Source organism: Ambystoma mexicanum, chromosome 6q (assembly GCF_040938575.1).
Source record: "Ambystoma mexicanum isolate Mex_15411 chromosome 6q, UKY_AmexF1_1, whole genome shotgun sequence".
Lineage (NCBI taxonomy): Eukaryota > Metazoa > Chordata > Amphibia > Caudata > Ambystomatidae > Ambystoma > Ambystoma mexicanum.
This window is the reverse complement of record NC_090937.1, coordinates 1,083,406,783-1,083,423,792: the sequence shown is the minus strand read 5'-3', so window position 1 is coordinate 1,083,423,792 and position 17,010 is coordinate 1,083,406,783. Positions and strand designations below refer to the sequence as shown.

At 43.7% G+C, this 17,010-nt stretch overlaps 1 protein-coding gene across 3 annotated transcripts in view; it reads right to left on the bottom strand.

Moving 5' to 3' along the window:
• The window catches only part of NMU (neuromedin U), a 696,290-nt gene that overhangs the window by 165,035 nt on the left and 514,245 nt on the right, over nt 1-17,010 (bottom strand). For all 3 annotated transcript variants that reach the window (XM_069631628.1, XM_069631629.1, XM_069631630.1), the window contains one exon: nt 828-881. In XM_069631628.1, the coding sequence (XP_069487729.1) occupies nt 828-881 (54 nt within the window). The remainder of the gene's footprint in view (nt 1-827; nt 882-17,010) is intronic.

The window sequence follows — 17,010 nt, the reverse complement described above, 5'->3', positions numbered from 1 at the left end:
ACCACACAACCAGAGATGAAACTGAATAAGTTGAACTACGGGGTATAGAATATGATTGGAGTTATCGGGGACAACTTTTCAAATTGTTTAAAGGACATCTTATTTTTCTCTAAGGGGCACTACCTTTCCGCCCGTCTTGCTTTTACCTCTTGACTGTTTTCGGAGCGGGCAGGGTGTCTAACTTGGTTGATTTTTAAATGGCTAAGGATGGAATGACATAGCAAAAGTTTGCAAATAAACTGAATGCTGATAAAAATGTTTTAAAAAAAATCCTATATTTGTGAAAACTAGACATTGAAAAGTGATCACATTTTGCTTTTCTACTAGCCACTTCATTGTATTTTTCTTCCTAACTTTTACCTTATCTGTTTGACAGTGTTTGTCTCATTATTACATTCAATGAAACTAATACATATCCACAGACATGTATTTTTAATTAAAGTATTTGAAACAGCACAACCCTTGCTAACATTGACTGGTAGACACAAATCAAATACATTTCAAATTTTGAGAATCATAGGTTTTTCTGAAATACTGTAATATTAAATACCAGCCCAGATAAAATCCTTTAAAAAGTTTGATTTACTTTCATACAGTCTTTAAGCTGGAAACATAACTTCTTTACGTTAGAAGGATGAGAATACTAGATGTCAAAATAAATACATATTTGATAACCACAAGTGTGTGTGAAACATTTCTTGCAGAATCATACCATAGAGAATAAACAAATCTAACTAAAGTGATATGATTAAGTTTACCTTTCTCATACAGTAAAAGACATTTACTGTTGCAATAACTTGACAAATACAAATATGTTGAAACCATACCCTGAACAAAAAGTATCCTCTACTTTGAATTCCACCAGGTCCTTGAAGCTCGTCCTAAAACAAAAAACATGTCATGTCAGAATCTTATAACATTAACCAGAAAAAACAATTAAAAATCTAAAATATATATAAAAGATGAGATTTCTATTGAATTCAAAAACACTATGAACATATTATATGAAGAAGGATATACTACAAGGTTTTAAAGTCTCAGAGTAGAAAAAAGATGTGCTGTAACTTATGAGAAGGAAACTTCATAATACGTTGAATATCATCTCTATTACAATATAGCACCCATGATAAATTACAATCAAATCATTACACAAATCAAATATATTAAAATAAAAAAAGATTATTTTTTAAATATATATTTTTATTGCAAACATTTCCATTGTTTCTTAATTTACATTTAATCAATTACCAATGGGCAATTCATCTATGTGATTTTTCACTGCCTCTGTTGCAAAATTTCTTGATAAATAGCATTTAAAAAATCTGTTAGTTAATGCTCAGAGCATGCTATAAACACACATGACCGCTTTTGAATGGGTGAACATCGCTGGCTACTAGAATAATACATAGAACACATAACACAGTGTGGTGGTGGTGATACATGCACTGTTCTCAGCCTATGGAATCCTCTAGATTATCAAAATACAGTCTCAAGGGACACATCTAAAAGTCAGCCTCAAACACTAGAAAGCTTAAGTATGTTTAAAATGCTAGATTATTCACATTAAAATACACTGACCAAGATCGCATTAGAAAGTAGAAATGCAAAAAAAATCAGGTTATCTTTGGGGAGCCCTGAATCAGGTTTATTCAGCCAGGGAAGCGTATGGTTAGAGGTTTGCAAAACAAGTTCTTCCACCACGTGGTAAGGAAGGTTCTGAGTCAGAGGGGCTAGTCTACTGACCATACATCTGGAGTACCTAAGATCTGTCAACTCATTCATATTTTCTATAAACCACTAAAGCAATTTTTTACTTCTACAATAAACCATTGTCATCCAAACAACAAAGGCAAAGATCAGCACTTGGCTGTCATTAGTATGTGCAGTTAGCAATAGACAAATGCACACATTTGTGGGAATTGGAAATTGTATTCTTGAAGCTAATGCTTCACATTTTAATCTGTCCACACAAATCATGCAACAGTCTTTTCAAAGTACCAGTCTATTAAATGGTATTATTTGCCCACGTTGGCAAGCATACTTTTAAGTCTCAAATGCTGACCTAGGAAAAAAAGCTTTTTAGTTGGCATTATTGGAATGGGTGCAGTTTCTAGGTTTCTGGGGCCCACCCCCATTCCCCCTCTGAGCCAAGCATTGGCATTTCAAAAGAGCAGGATGTACTCTTCATTCATTAATTAGCTCTTCTTTATTCCATTGAGACCAGCATTACTGTGTCTTTATTCGTATGATGAGCCTTTCAGGATATCAGATGAGGTATCAAACTCTACATTGAAAACACTGCACTTAACCACATATCATTTTATCTTTAAGAACACCACTAGGGTCCGATTCTACTTGACATATGGTTCATTAACTTGATCCCACTTCAATAAACGTTTATTTCAACCCTGGAAAGCCAAATTACATTGGGACACTGTATGCCAGAGGCCAGAAGGCATGAGGGCAAAATCTCTCTGGTACAGACAGCCATGGTGTGCTTTATGAGTGAAACTGAAGATGTGGCATGCTGTCATTAGTAGCCATTACAATATTGGTTGTCAGAAGGCAACTCTTGTCCCTTCTCGTGTTCAGGACTACCATGGAGGATTGCAGTTTCTAAGGTTACTTCAGGAACATTTTGGTCTTGTTTACTACAATACTCGAACTGTGGTTGTTGCTCAAGACAACCTGGTGTCAGAGAGATCCTGCTGAAAAGGAAATCCACAGATCAACCAGTTATCTAGGAGTGGATTGTCATATAATGCCTCCATCTGGGCTACTACGAGGCAGCTGAGGAACATTCAATGGCATTGGTGTAGGGATTGCATAGTGGGTTGGAGAGCTGTAACGTTTGGAGAGTGACCTTGGTGAGTTACAACGGAAATATCAGCTATCAAAAAATATGGAGGACAAGGCAAGGATGGACAGAGCAAGAGAAGCTTGGAGAAATGCGAAAAGGATCTACAGGCGGAGAAAGGATTGTTGTATATGAAACAGAAAACCTGGGAGGAAGGGGATAAAGGAGGCTAAAAGGTTAAAAGGCCTGGTGGAGAGGTGGTACATTCAAAGAGTTGTGAATGAGCTTGGTGACGTAGAGCTTTTATACGTCTTTGTACACTGAATCTCAATTTCCATCAAGGTCGAATTTGGAGGATTTCTTTAGTAAAACTGAAATGCCAAAATTGACTGCAGAGAATGCAGCAGCCCTTGATCAACAGATTGGTGAGGTGGAGATCCAACTTGCCATTGACCAGCTTAACACAGGTACATCTCTGGGTTTGGATGGTTTACCAGTTGAATTTCAAATAGCTTTTGGTCCTCAATCGACTCCATTCTTATGTGGGATATATAACCGTTTTTTGATGGAAGGTTCTCTATGCCCATCCATGAGGGAAGCAGTTATTAGCCGGATTCCAAAACCAGGCAGGGACCATTCAAAGCGCAGTAACTACAGGCCGATCTCATTACTTAATGTAGATTTTGAAATCTTTACCAGGGTCCTAACTAATAGATTGTAACGCTCACCTGATTCTCGCAGAGGCGCCGGTCTTGACTGGGCGACTACCGTATCTTCAAAGGTGATGTGTAGCACCCGGTTGGCTCTTTGGGCTGGACCTCTGTGCACTGTATGCCTGACGTGTAGAGTAAGATGTCTGCAGATAGAAAATATGGGGTTAATTAACTGGGGTTATTGGGGTGTCCCTATCTCTTTCCTCTTCTCCTCTCCTGTAGACCCCCAAAGGTTAACGCTCTCACCTTAGGTAAGTGAATGCCGAGCTCTCCATCTGCCTCGGGGCAGGGTGCTGTAACCAGTTTCTTCACTGGATAGGTAGCGCAGGCCTCTTGACTTCAGAGGACTGCTGTCCGTCGTTTACTGCACGAACGGTAAGTTTCGAGTCATTCAAATGTCTTTAAAGTCTTTAGTAATGATGTCTCTTGTTTTGCAGGGTTCCGGCGATGGCGGATGACGGGCTGAAGTGAGTTGAAGATGGAGCCCGTGTGATGAATAGAAGCGCCTGGAAGCACGTAAGTAAGCGCTTGTTGCCTGCTTCACTATGCGCTCTAACTGTCTTTTTATTTTGCAGGTACGAGTTCGGAGCGGCTGCAGGGTGCCGGAATACCCACTGGATTAGATGTGGAAAGGAGTAATGGCACGTGAGTATTAAAGTTCCCCAATGTCTTTAAACGCACCTTGTTTTGTCTTTCAGATGCGGGATGCAGCGCCGAAGGCCTCCGGAGCGTGCGAAGAGTTGGTAAACTTTTGTCTTTCAGATGCCGGAATGCAGTGTGAAGACCTCCGGAGCGCACGAAGAGTAGGTAAGCCTTTGCCTTTCAGATGCCGGAATGCTAACCTGTTCTTTCTTGTCTTTATAGGTGTTGCAGAAGACTGGATTCAGGATGGTAAGCCTTTGCCTTTCAGATGCCGGAATGCTAACCTGTTCTTTCTTGTCTTTATAGGTGTTGCTGAAGACTGGATTCAGGATGGTAAGCCTTTTTCCTTAGGCCCAGGACCGGATGCAGAAGACACGATGAGCGTTCTGCTGCAGAGGTTGCAGAATAACGCAAAGCAAGATTCATCCACCGGGTGTGGTTTAAATAGCCTCCTGTAGTGCTTAGGTGTCTCCTTCCACAGCCACGCCTAAGTAAGAAAAGAGTTCCTGGTAAGAAAAGAGTTCCTGCCTTCCAGAAGAGTTCCAGTGTTCTGAATCTAGGGAGTGGCTCCAGCCCCACCCAACAGGAAAAGTAGTTCCAAACAGAAGAGGATCAGAGGCTCAACTGGCAGGCAAGTAAGCAGCATGGTCTGCTGAAGGTAAGTCCACCCAAGCATTATGAGCCCGGCGCTTCCAGCGCTGGGACTGGGCATATTTATGAGCCTGGTGCCACTGGCGCCAGGACTGGGTCCAAAAGGTCCCAATTGGGACTGGTTGGCACTCGGAACCTGGGTTATGGATCTGCTTCCAAGGGAGTTGGGAAAACCCTGACCTTTTGGAAGCAGAGATCATGACAGTACCCCCCCTCAAGGCCCCTCCCAAACCGGGCTTCTCCGGGGGTTTTGGCTTGTCAGGAAATGTTCGGTGAAATCTTTTGATTAGGCGAGGAGCGTGGACATATTCAGCAGGTTCCCAGGATCTCTCTTGGGGGCCGTAGCCTTTCCAGTCAATTAGGTAGAATAGTTTAGATTTGGAGATCTTGGAGTCCAGAATGCTTTTGACTTCAAACTCGAGTTCTCCATCCACTAGGATAGGTTTTGGAGATTTGGTTAGTCAGGTTTGAGGTTGCACGGGTTTTAATAGAGAGACGTGGAAGACCGGATGTATCTTCATGTGCGGGGGCAAGTCCAACTTGACCGCTACTGGGTTTACTATGGTAGTGATGGAATAGGGACCAAGGTATCTTGGGTTGAATGTGCGTGGCCCTTTTAGAGATAGATATTTGGTGGATAACCAGACTTGATCCCCTACTTGATATTGAGGGGCTTCCTTCCGATGTTGATCTGCTCCTTTCTTGTATTGTTCTTTAGCCCTTTGAAGGTGAGAAACAGCTTCCTTAAAGGCTTGGGTGATTGTAGAATGCAGGTAGTCTACTGCTGGTGTTTCAAGATCTTGGAGGGGATCCAACTCAGAGGTTCGAGGGTGACTGCCGTACAAAAGAAAAAACGGGGTTTTCCCAGTTCCCGAATGGACAGAGTTATTGTAGGCATACTCGGCTATCCAAAGGATATCTTTCCAAGTTTTTTCAGTTTGTTGCAGCATGCAGCGTAAATACTGTTCCAGAGTTTGATTGGTCCTCTCGGTTTGTCCGTCAGTCTGAGGGTGGTGACTGGTCGATAGTCTCACATCAATTTGGGCCGACCGACAGCAACTTCGCCAAAAATGAGAAATAAATTGACTACCTCGATCCGAAATTAGAACCGAAGGAAAACCGTGCAGTCGGACGATGTTTTCGAGAAATTCTCGGGCCAGAGTTGCTGCTGTTGGCAAGCCTTTGAGCGGAATGAAATGCGCCATCTTGGAGAATAAGTCCACGATTACTAGAATCGTATTGTATCCGGAGCATGGAGGTAGATCGGTGATGAAGTCCATAGAAAGCGTATGCCAAGGGCGAGGTGGGATGTCAATAGGGCGTAAGAGGCCTGCTGGTCTTTCCTTTTGACTCTTGTTTTGGGCGCATACTCCACAGGACATTATAAAGTCTCTGATATCTTTTTTCCAAGACGGCCACCAGAAGTAGCGCTTGATCTTTTCTGAGGTCTTGGCTATACCGGGATGACCTTCCATTAAAGAGTCGTGATAACAAGAGATTACTTTTTTCTGTAAATCTGTGCTGGGTAGGTATAATCGTTCTTGGAAATACAATAAGTTGTCCTTTACTGCAAAGTCCTTTCCCTGCAGATGCCAATTCTGTATGTCTGCTGGAGTTACAAGTTGCCTGGCTTTATCCTTAACTTCCTCTATGGATTCTGTGGCCATTACACCCAGAATTCTTTGTTCGGGAATGATTGGTACAGGTTTAGGGTTGATCAAGTGTTCTTCCACTCCCATCCGAGAAAGGGCATCAGCTTTACCGTTCTTTGTACCAGGTCGATAGGTAATTATGAAGTCAAACTCGGCAAAGAATAATGCCCAACGGAGTTGTCTAGAGGATTGGGCTTTTGCGGTCTTCAAATATTGCAGGTTTCGGTGATCCGTAATCACAGTAACGGTGTGTCGGGCCCCCAGCAGATAATGCCGCCAAGCCTTAAAGGCAGACTTGATAGCCAGAAGTTCCTTGTCAGTAATCGTGTAATTGATTTCAGGAGGCGAGAATTTGCGGGACCAAAATGCCACGGGATGCAACTGATTGGTTACCGGGTCCTTTTGTGATAGAACTGCCCCCATGGCAAGGCTTGAAGCATCAGTTTCCACGATGTAGGGGAGTTCGGGGCGAGGGTGTTTTAAGATTGGTGCAGAGATAAATTTAGTCTTCAAATCCTGGAAAGCTTGTTCCGCCTCGGTAGACCATTCAAAACGTTTGTTTTTCTTTAACAAGGCAGTGATGGGCTGGACTATTCGAGAGAATTCGGGGATAAACCTGCGGTAAAAGTTAGCGAAGCCTAACATGCTTTGCACACCTTTTACGGAGGATGGTGATGGCCATTTGAGAACTGCATCGACCTTCTTTGAATCCATACGCACTCCGCCAGGTGATAATATGAATCCCAAGAATTCAACTTCAGTCACGTTGAAAACACATTTTTCCAACTTAGCGAAAAGTTTGTGTTGACGCAATCTTTCGAGGACCATTTTCACGTGTTTCCGATGTTCAGATTCCGATGAAGAATAAACGAGGATGTCGTCAATGTAAACAACAACACATACATCTATGAGCTCTCTGAGGACATCGTTCATAAAATATTGAAAGGTGGCCGGGGCATTGCAAAGTCCGAAGGGCATGACCTGATATTCAAATAGCCCATACTTGGTGCGGAAGGCCGTCTTCCATTCATCGCCCTCTTTTACTCGTACCAAGTGGTAAGCTCCTCTAAGATCCAGCTTTGTATATATGCATGCTTTTCTGACTTGGTCCAGGAGTTCAGGGATCAAAGGTAACGGATATCTATTCTTAACGGTGATCTGGTTCAGGGAGCGATAATCGATACAAGTTCTAAGGTCTCCTTCCTTTTTTGGAACGAAGAACAAAGCTGAAGAAGCAGGGGACTTGGAAGGACGAATAAACCCATTTGCCAGGTATTGATCCAGGTATTGTCGAAGGTGAAGGTTCTCAGGCTCGGTGAGGGCATAAATTCTACTACAAGGAGGAGTAGATCCAGGTATCAGGTCTATCTGGCAGTCATAAGACCTATGAGGAGGTAGAGAGTTAGCCTGATCCTTCCGGAAAACATCTTGGTATTCTAGGTATTCGGGAGGAAACTGGGGAGTCTCTGAAGAAATTGCGGCCAGTGCAACACCAGGTGGAGGGTGACAAGTAGAGACACATTCTGGAAACTGGACCGTTCTTGATCGCCAATCGATCAGAGGATTGTGTTTCTCTAACCAAGGTATTCCTAGAATAATCTGAAACTGAGGGGCCTTGATCACATCGAACACGATCTTCTCATGGTGTCCCTCTTGACTTACTAGCGTCACCTCTTGAGTGGTATGCGTTACTGGCCCGGAGGCTATCTCCGTACCATCCACCGTAGTAATGACGTCCTTTACAGCCTTGGGACAAAGAGTTAGATTCATCCTCAAAACCATTTCATGATCAACATAATTGCCGATGGCACCGCTGTCGACGTAAGCTTCAATTGCATGTAATCGATCCGGATTATCAGGGCTAATGAGGACCATAGGTATCACGAAATGCGAGGTCACGGAACTGGTTTTCACGCTTGGCAAGAGGACCTCTATTCTTGTCGGGCGAGGTCGTTTCCCTGCTCAGAGTTTGTAACTTTGGTAACTGCAGCTCCTACTGCCTTCTTGGCAGGTTTCACCGGACAGTCTCGAAGAAAGTGCCCTGAGTTTCCGCAATATAGGCATAATTGCAACTGTTTCCTCCTTTCCCGCTCCCTTTGTGTTAGAGGACCTTTCAGACCCCCTATTTGCATGGGTTGCCCGGAGTCTACTCCTTTGGAAGGAGTTGGCGGTTTGGAAAATACTCGAGCATCAAACTTGGAATGATCGGCCTTCCTGTTCTGCAGCCTGTGATCTATTTGAACGACCAAGTCTATATAATCCGAACAGTCTTGTGGGGGATTCACTACTTGGGCTAAAACGTCTTTGAGCTCTCCACGTAGACCTCTATAAAACAGCGTAATCCTTTTGTCCTCAGGCCATTGAGTTTCCACTATTAGTCTATTGAAAGATGCAATATAAGCCAAAAGGTCTTGATTTTCCCTGTCGCAACGAAAGAAGCTCATTGTCCAAGGCCTGCCCCTGTGAATGTCTTGCGAACAGTTTTTCCATACTAAGCTGAAAGGCTTGAAAATCATGGAGAACCGGATCATCTTGATTAACTAGAGGGATCGACCAGTCTGCCGCATAGCCACTAAGGTACGAAAGTACAAAAGCTACTTTTGCTTGATCAGTTGGAAAGGCTGCTGGCCGGCATAAGAAGTGCAACCGGCACTGATTGATAAATACTGCAAACCTCTTTGGGTCACCAGAAAATCGTTCGGGCGGAGCCAGAGGTACGTTCCCAGGTAGGTTGATCTGCACTGGATTCAAAGAGGATGTTGAAGGAAGATTTGCCCCTGATGCGGGTAACGGGGTCTGTCCGGCTTGTGACTTTAGCACTTGTCTAGCAAGATTGTCTGTTCTCTCCTTGGAAATAATTAGTTCCCTTCTTAGAGCATTCGTTTCCTGACGAGCTGCATGCACTTCTGCCCTTAGTTCCCCAAGTAACCGGGCTAGGGGGTCAGTATCCGAGGTTTCCATAGCGCCTGGGCGAGAGTTTTGCGGTAGGCTTTGCGTTCTGTAACGCTCACCTGATTCTCGCAGATGCGCCGGTCTTGACTGGGCGACTACCGTATCTTCAAAGGTGATGTGTAGCACCCGGTTGGCTCTTTGGGCTGGACCTCTGTGCACTGTATGCCTGACGTGTAGAGTAAGATGTCTGCAGATAGAAAATATGGGGTTAATTAACTGGGGTTATTGGGGTGTCCCTATCTCTTTCCTCTTCTCCTCTCCTGTAGACCCCCAAAGGTTAACGCTCTCACCTTAGGTAAGTGAATGCCGAGCTCTCCATCTGCCTCGGGGCAGGGTGCTGTAACCAGTTTCTTCACTGGATAGGTAGCGCAGGCCTCTTGACTTCAGAGGACTGCTGTCCGTCGTTTACTGCACGAACGGTAAGTTTCGAGTCATTCAAATGTCTTTAAAGTCTTTAGTAATGATGTCTCTTGTTTTGCAGGGTTCCGGCGATGGCGGATGACGGGCTGAAGTGAGTTGAAGATGGAGCCCGTGTGATGAATAGAAGCGCCTGGAAGCACGTAAGTAAGCGCTTGTTGCCTGCTTCACTATGCGCTCTAACTGTCTTTTTATTTTGCAGGTACAAGTTCGGAGCGGCTGCAGGGTGCCGGAATACCCACTGGATTAGATGTGGAAAGGAGTAATGGCACGTGAGTATTAAAGTTCCCCAATGTCTTTAAACGCACCTTGTTTTGTCTTTCAGATGTGGGATGCAGCGCCGAAGGCCTCCGGAGCGTGCGAAGAGTTGGTAAACTTTTGTCTTTCAGATGCCGGAATGCAGTGTGAAGACCTCCGGAGCGCACGAAGAGTAGGTAAGCCTTTGCCTTTCAGATGCCGGAATGCTAACCTGTTCTTTCTTTCTTGTCTTTATAGGTGTTGCTGAAGACTGGATTCAGGATGGTAAGCCTTTGCCTTTCAGATGTCGGAATGCTAACCTGTTCTTTCTTGTCTTTATAGGTGTTGCTGAAGACTGGATTCAGGATGGTAAGCCTTTTTCCTTAGGCCCAGGACCGGATGCAGAAGACACGATGAGCGTTCTGCTGCAGAGGTTGCAGAATAACGCAAAGCAAGATTCATCCACCGGGTGTGGTTTAAATAGCCTCCTGTAGTGCTTAGGTGTCTCCTTCCACAGCCACGCCTAAGTAAGAAAAGAGTTCCTGGTAAGAAAAGAGTTCCTGCCTTCCAGAAGAGTTCCAGTGTTCTGAATCTAGGGAGTGGCTCCAGCCCCACCCAACAGGAAAAGTAGTTCCAAACAGAAGAGGATCAGAGGCTCAACTGGCAGGCAAGTAAGCAGCATGGTCTGCTGAAGGTAAGTCCACCCAAGCATTATGAGCCCGGCGCTTCCAGCGCTGGGACTGGGCATATTTATGAGCCTGGTGCCACTGGCGCCAGGACTGGGTCCAAAAGGTCCCAATTGGGACTGGTTGGCACTCGGAACCTGGGTTATGGATCTGCTTCCAAGGGAGTTGGGAAAACCCTGACCTTTTGGAAGCAGAGATCATGACATAGATTGAACAAGTATATTGGTGGTTTGATTGACCAATCTCAGGTCGAGTTTATGCGGAAGCGGCACGGCTATGATCACATGAGAACCATTTTAGACATCTTGGGACACTCGAAGAGGTGGAAAAGATTCTATTGATTTTTATGGATGCAGAAAAAGCATTTGGTCGTGTTAATTGGAAATTCCTAGATTATACATGAATTAATATGGGGTTTGGAAGTACTTTGAGGGCAGTTGGAGCTTTGCATTCATCAATTTGTGCCAGGGTATGGGTGGCATCCCTTCCCCTTGTCTACAGGTACCAGGCAGGGATGTCAACTTTCACCCTTTCTCTTTAACCTGGCACTGGAGACCCTAGTGCTTATATCAGACAGGATCACGGGTCTTCGAGGCATAAGGGTAGGAGATAGGTAAATTAAAGTTCTGTGTTATGCGGATAATATGACTGATTCTGGCCAATCCAAAAGAAGGGGAGTGGGGAGCTTAAGAAGTACGTTTCAGGAGGTAGGTCTTTTATCAGGCCACAAAATTAATTGGGAGAAATCAGTGGTCTTTCCCCTTGATACCTCTCGCCCACGTGGAGACTTGACTGCGTGGAATTGTCAATGGGCAGATATGAGTGTAAAGTACTTGGGAGTCCATCTTGTTTGAGAGCCCAAGAGGATAGTTGAATTTAATATAGTAAATTGTTAATGCCTGATGCTTATTATTTGGGCAATGATTAACACAATTAAGATGGTGCTTTTACCTAAGAATCTTTACATTATTCAGTCTCTCCCTCTGACATTTCCAAAGAAGGTGCTCAGGTATTGATAATTGATAGTTTTTCAGAATTTTCTAAGGGAAGAGGGAAAGAGACCTTGGATCCCACGATACATTTTAGTGCCTACAGTGCGCAAGGGGGGTTTTGGATACCCTAATCTAGAACATTATCACAGGGGGTTGCTATTGAAGAAGTCTGCATTTTATTTTGCTGAGAGGATTGCATGCCGCTTTGGATTTTTATAGAAAAAGCTAGATTTTCACCATATCCTTTACGTGATGTATATTCCATGGGGAAGATGCGCCAAGCTAGCTATTAAATTACCCACTACTGAGGCAACTAGAGATACACTTGTTTCATGGATTGTAGGCTGTGGCAAGAATTTATAGAATCATTATGGAGACTCTCTGTGGTATAACCCAGGGCTGCAAATTGAGAATAAGACTCTGTGCAGACGAAGTTGAATAACAAGGAATTTTAAGAATTTGTGATGTTTGGAATGATGAGCAGATGGTTCCTTTTCACTCTCTTAGAATTTGTTTTGGTTTAGGGAGGAGGGAATTAAAGAGGTATGCTGAGCTGGAGTCTCTTCTGACACATAGACAAGGAATGTTAAATGGGCCAATGAGAGCTATACCGAAGGCCTGTAATATGTTTGACTCGCTGTCTCGCATGGTATTAACGTTCTTAAGAATGAGGTCTATGGATGTGTCCTGTGCTGCCTCCTGGGAAAGATTGCGGCAAACATGGATGAAAGAACTGGCTAGGCACATACCCCTCAAGGAACGGGATAGGAACAAAGTCAAAGATGAATTTGAATCTGTGATTCATTCATCAGAGAATGCTGAGCTGTCTGTACTGGACCCTGGCGCGGATGCTTGAGTTAGGCATGACAAATGAGGAATCATGCTCGAGCTCTGGTCAAAGAGGAGGTACCCTGTTAGATATGCTATGGGAATGCCCAAGAGTGATTGGATTTTGGAGAGAAGTTCTGGACAGCTTAGATACAATTTTGGTGTTTGCTAGATCGCCTTCGATCGATTCAGTGATTCTGCTTTCAGATTCGGGGAGATGTAATGTGGCTCGGGGCTATGGTAGTTGGATAAAGCAAATCTTGAGGGTTTGGAAAACAAGGAAACAACCGAAAGTAGAGGGCTGGCTGGCAGATTTGCAGACTTTGTCCAGTTATTAGAAATTCATGATGCAAACGCTGACACGTCAGGGTGATTATATAGAGATGTGGGGGCCATTTAATAAACTGTATGGCTGAGATTAGTCTTTTCTTGAGAGTTGAGGCGAATGTGTGATTTATGGGGACGCAGGTGTGTGTGATAACTGTGTATGTATGAGTGTGAATTGTGTCTTGTTGTTTATTTATGTTTGTATATGTTTTTCTTTCAGTTTAGTCACATTGCATAGGGTTGTCTGTAGATGGTGGCTTTAAGATGTGTGACTCCATGAGGAGGAATGGAAATTAGCCTATGTTCTCCTTCTTTTGGGAAAGCTTCTATCTAAATTGTTATATCTTACTGACTCCATATCGATGTTTGTAATATGTTTACTATCATGAAATGATAAATAAAGAGTTTAAAAAAAATGTGTTTAGGTTCTGCATCACCAAAAATAATTTCGCCATTCGAAACGTGGTGGTTCCAAGCATTACAATATCAACTCATTCATACAATATAATCTGATCCCTTAACACAAGAACACTTTTTTAAAACATCAATACACAATACCCCTTTAACACAATACGAACAGACCAACTAATAGCTTCTACAGAAGTAAACAGATACACACATGCCCACGAGGTGGCAACAAAAAAACCTGACTTCATTTATAGTAACCCAAATTAAATCTCAGTTAGCAAAACAATAGAATAATGAGACCTACTTTCGATGAAATGTAAAGGAATTGGAAACACAGTGGACTAAAAAATAGCTACTTTCGGACTACACAAAGTGGAACATGAACCATCAGGTCTACAGGATAGCTCACACCATAGTAAAAAGACTACTCCGAGGCCTGCATCACAAGGTCAAAGAACTCAGTAAAAGAGCTCTTCCAAATCTACAGGGAAGCTGCACCTACAAAAACTAGCTTGCCCCGCCTCTGTGCCTTTAGCTGTCCACTGAATGCATATTAGCATTCTTACCTAAGAAAATAATATTGATTGCCTTCAAGGAAATAGTGGAACTGTAGCCTCAGCCCTATGTGGAAGTGCTTTCTCTCTTGAGCCACTGTGCTTTATTCCATTGTAAATGTTACCCTAATTCTAGAGTTTGATGTTAGATGATGCTGCATCCTTTCCTTTAAACGCATTATTCTCAACAATAGACTTATGAAATGAGAAGGGCCTGAACTCATCCCTCCCCGTAAATACTTTCATATGCCTAATCAATCCTATATTTTCCACTGGAGAAGTCCTTCACGAAAACATGCACAAATCATTCCACCCCTCAAAAAAGCACAATGACTGATCATAACAACCTTAAATTACAGACCATCTTAAGCTTAAGGTATATCACAAGGCACTGGAAGTGGTTTTATCCATATGACTGTCCTCTCACTTTACTTTATTTTTGCTTATAGTGCAACCTTGTTCAATAGCAGTGGAGTGCTTAACAGAAAGTTGACAGCATTGGGCTTGGTATTTTATACACTAGCACAGTACTGTCGGTGGAGGATAAAAGTTTTTATTCATATGGCAGGCATTGTTGAAAGAGCTACGTTTTCAGTGTTTTGCAAAACTGAAGGATGGTGGGGGCATTTCAAACCTCAGCTGGGATTGTGTTCTATATGGTCGAGCATGGGAAGGAAACACGGTTTTCGAATCTTCGCTTTATGGGCTAGCTTTGACTTTTATCGATTAATAGTTTTGCTATGTGTGGCACATAGCCGCCAAATATGCTGGTGTTCCATTCAAGATTGCTTTGTAGGCGATACATTCAGTTTTGTATTTGATCCTGGCAGGAAGAGGGTGCAAGTGAAGTTTACACATTGTTTGAGAGATATGATCGAATTTGCATGCTGCTGTAATGATGTGAGCTGCAGCCTGGTGGGCCGTCTAGTGGTGGGCCAAGTGCGTGACTTGAAGCCTAGTAAGGAGGGCGTTTCCCTGTTGATGGTTAGGATCACCAGGGCTTGAACAACCATGCAGCCGATAAATGGTTTGATTTTGAAGAGTATGGAGATCTGTAGCTATGCTAGGGTAGGACAAAGACTGATAGGTTGTGGATATTTCTCCTCTGTGAAAGATAGTGTGCTAAAGACTCTAGGTAAGGCTTTTGTAACCAGGACTAATGTCTGGGAGAGGGACTCCCAGGACCGCCCTTGTTTTTTGCATTATTAAAGTAACTTTGGGTCTCACCCTAAATTACTAGGGGAATCCAGACATGGACCCCTTGCTCACTAATCTTAGAGAGGCACAGCTCCACCCTACTGATGAGGTCCAACCAGACTGAAGTATGTGTCTGGAGTTGCTGTTGGTACTCTTGTTCAGAGGAGAATTGCCTAGCATTTCAGCGCTGGACTGCCTCAGGGCAGGACAAAGGCTGATATGTTTTGGATATTTCTCCTCTGTGAAAGATGTGCTAAAGTCTCTGGGTACATCTCTGGTAACTGAGACTAATGTCCGGCAGAGGTTCCCAGGACCGTCCTTGTTTTTTGCTCTGCTGTTTACACCTTTTAGGCTGTGTGCTTCAGGAGAGAAAGGCTTCTGTCAGCAATGATTCCCAGGGATTTGGCTGTGCTTGGCAGCAGAGGGGTCAATCCTTCCAGATGCATGTCACAAAGCAATTGCTGTAAGAGTTGTTTGGTGGAGAGACAGGTGAGGAAAAATTCAGTCTTGGTGGAGTTCAGTTTGAAGTGGTCATTTGATATCCATGTTTGGATGGTCGACAGGTATTTGCAGAGGCGAGCAATGTCCTGAGGACCACTGACCTTAAGGTAGAGCTAAGTGTCATCAGCATACTGATGGGTGCTTATTTTAGGGTTATTTAGGGGAGTTCCCAAGTGTTCCACGTATAGATTGAAGATGGTTGTGGAGAGTATTGAACCTTGGGGGGGGGAGGGCCCAAACGTGACTGGGAGTTAGCTGGATCTGAATGAGCTCATCATGGTGTCTGGCAGATAGGTGTGATGCAAAACAATTTACAATGGTTCCGGAGAAGACCATCCTGTTGACGACAAGAGAGAGGAGCGTTAAGTGGTCAACTGCATCAAGACAGCCAAGAGCTCTAAGAGGACTACGGGGTATAGCTTCCCAGTGTCAGGGATTCCCATAGCATAATCCACCACCTGGATGCCTTCAATATCAGTGCTATATTTTGGTTGGGAGCTGGACTGGTTATCGCGCGGGAAGCCAAGCTGGTCTATTTTGGCAAGCAGTTGGCTCACACTACTTTCTCATTAAGCTTCCCAATGATCGGGAGACTTGTAATGGGGCTGTAGTTGGCTAGGTTCTGTGGGTCAAGCAAGGTTTCTTTTGAGAAAAGGTTGTATGAGACCTATTTTTAAACAGTCCGGGAACTAAACACTTCTAATTGGATAGCATGCTAAATGATTTTCAGTGTGGCTTCAGGCAACAACAAGGGACACAACCCAAACATTTTAAGGCAAAAGTAGTCCACCTTTTGAGGTCAAGTTGAATTATGTGCTAGCACACACTGATATTGCCTCACTTGGAGACTGCCCCTGGGTGGTAGCGGTGTCCGGTATAACATACCATAATGTCTCCTGATCCCAGATCCTTATCATCTTCATTCTCAGCTGATGACTCGACTTACTGCTTCTTCTTTAAGATTTCCAAAATCCAGGACACATTGTTGGCCACCTACATTTCTCCTCCTCCATTGCTGGCTTTCCCTCCTAGCACATGTGCGGAGCTAGTACGCATTCTAGGATTTGCCAACCTTTCCTGCATGCACATCTACACTTGCTCACCCAAACTGTCAGGGCACTAGCACCACTAACCTGCACGCACGTATCTTCACTCTTCATCCTATCACTCCCTAAAAAGGATCGGCCACTTTTCGCACCCAGAACAAACGTAGGCATATCGACTATATAGCAGTATGTTCAAATCACTGGAGCATACTTGAGTCCTTTAAAGTCTTAGAGCGTGCAGAAAATGATCATGATCCTCTAATAGTGTCCCCGTCTCCTGAAACATTCATGACAAACAAGACTGTCCAAGCCCTACTGTATCAGAGTCCACATAACTTACCAAGAGTAATGATTCAGAGCTGGACCCCTCTTGCAAAAAACACTTTTCTTTCATCAGTATATGAGGCATT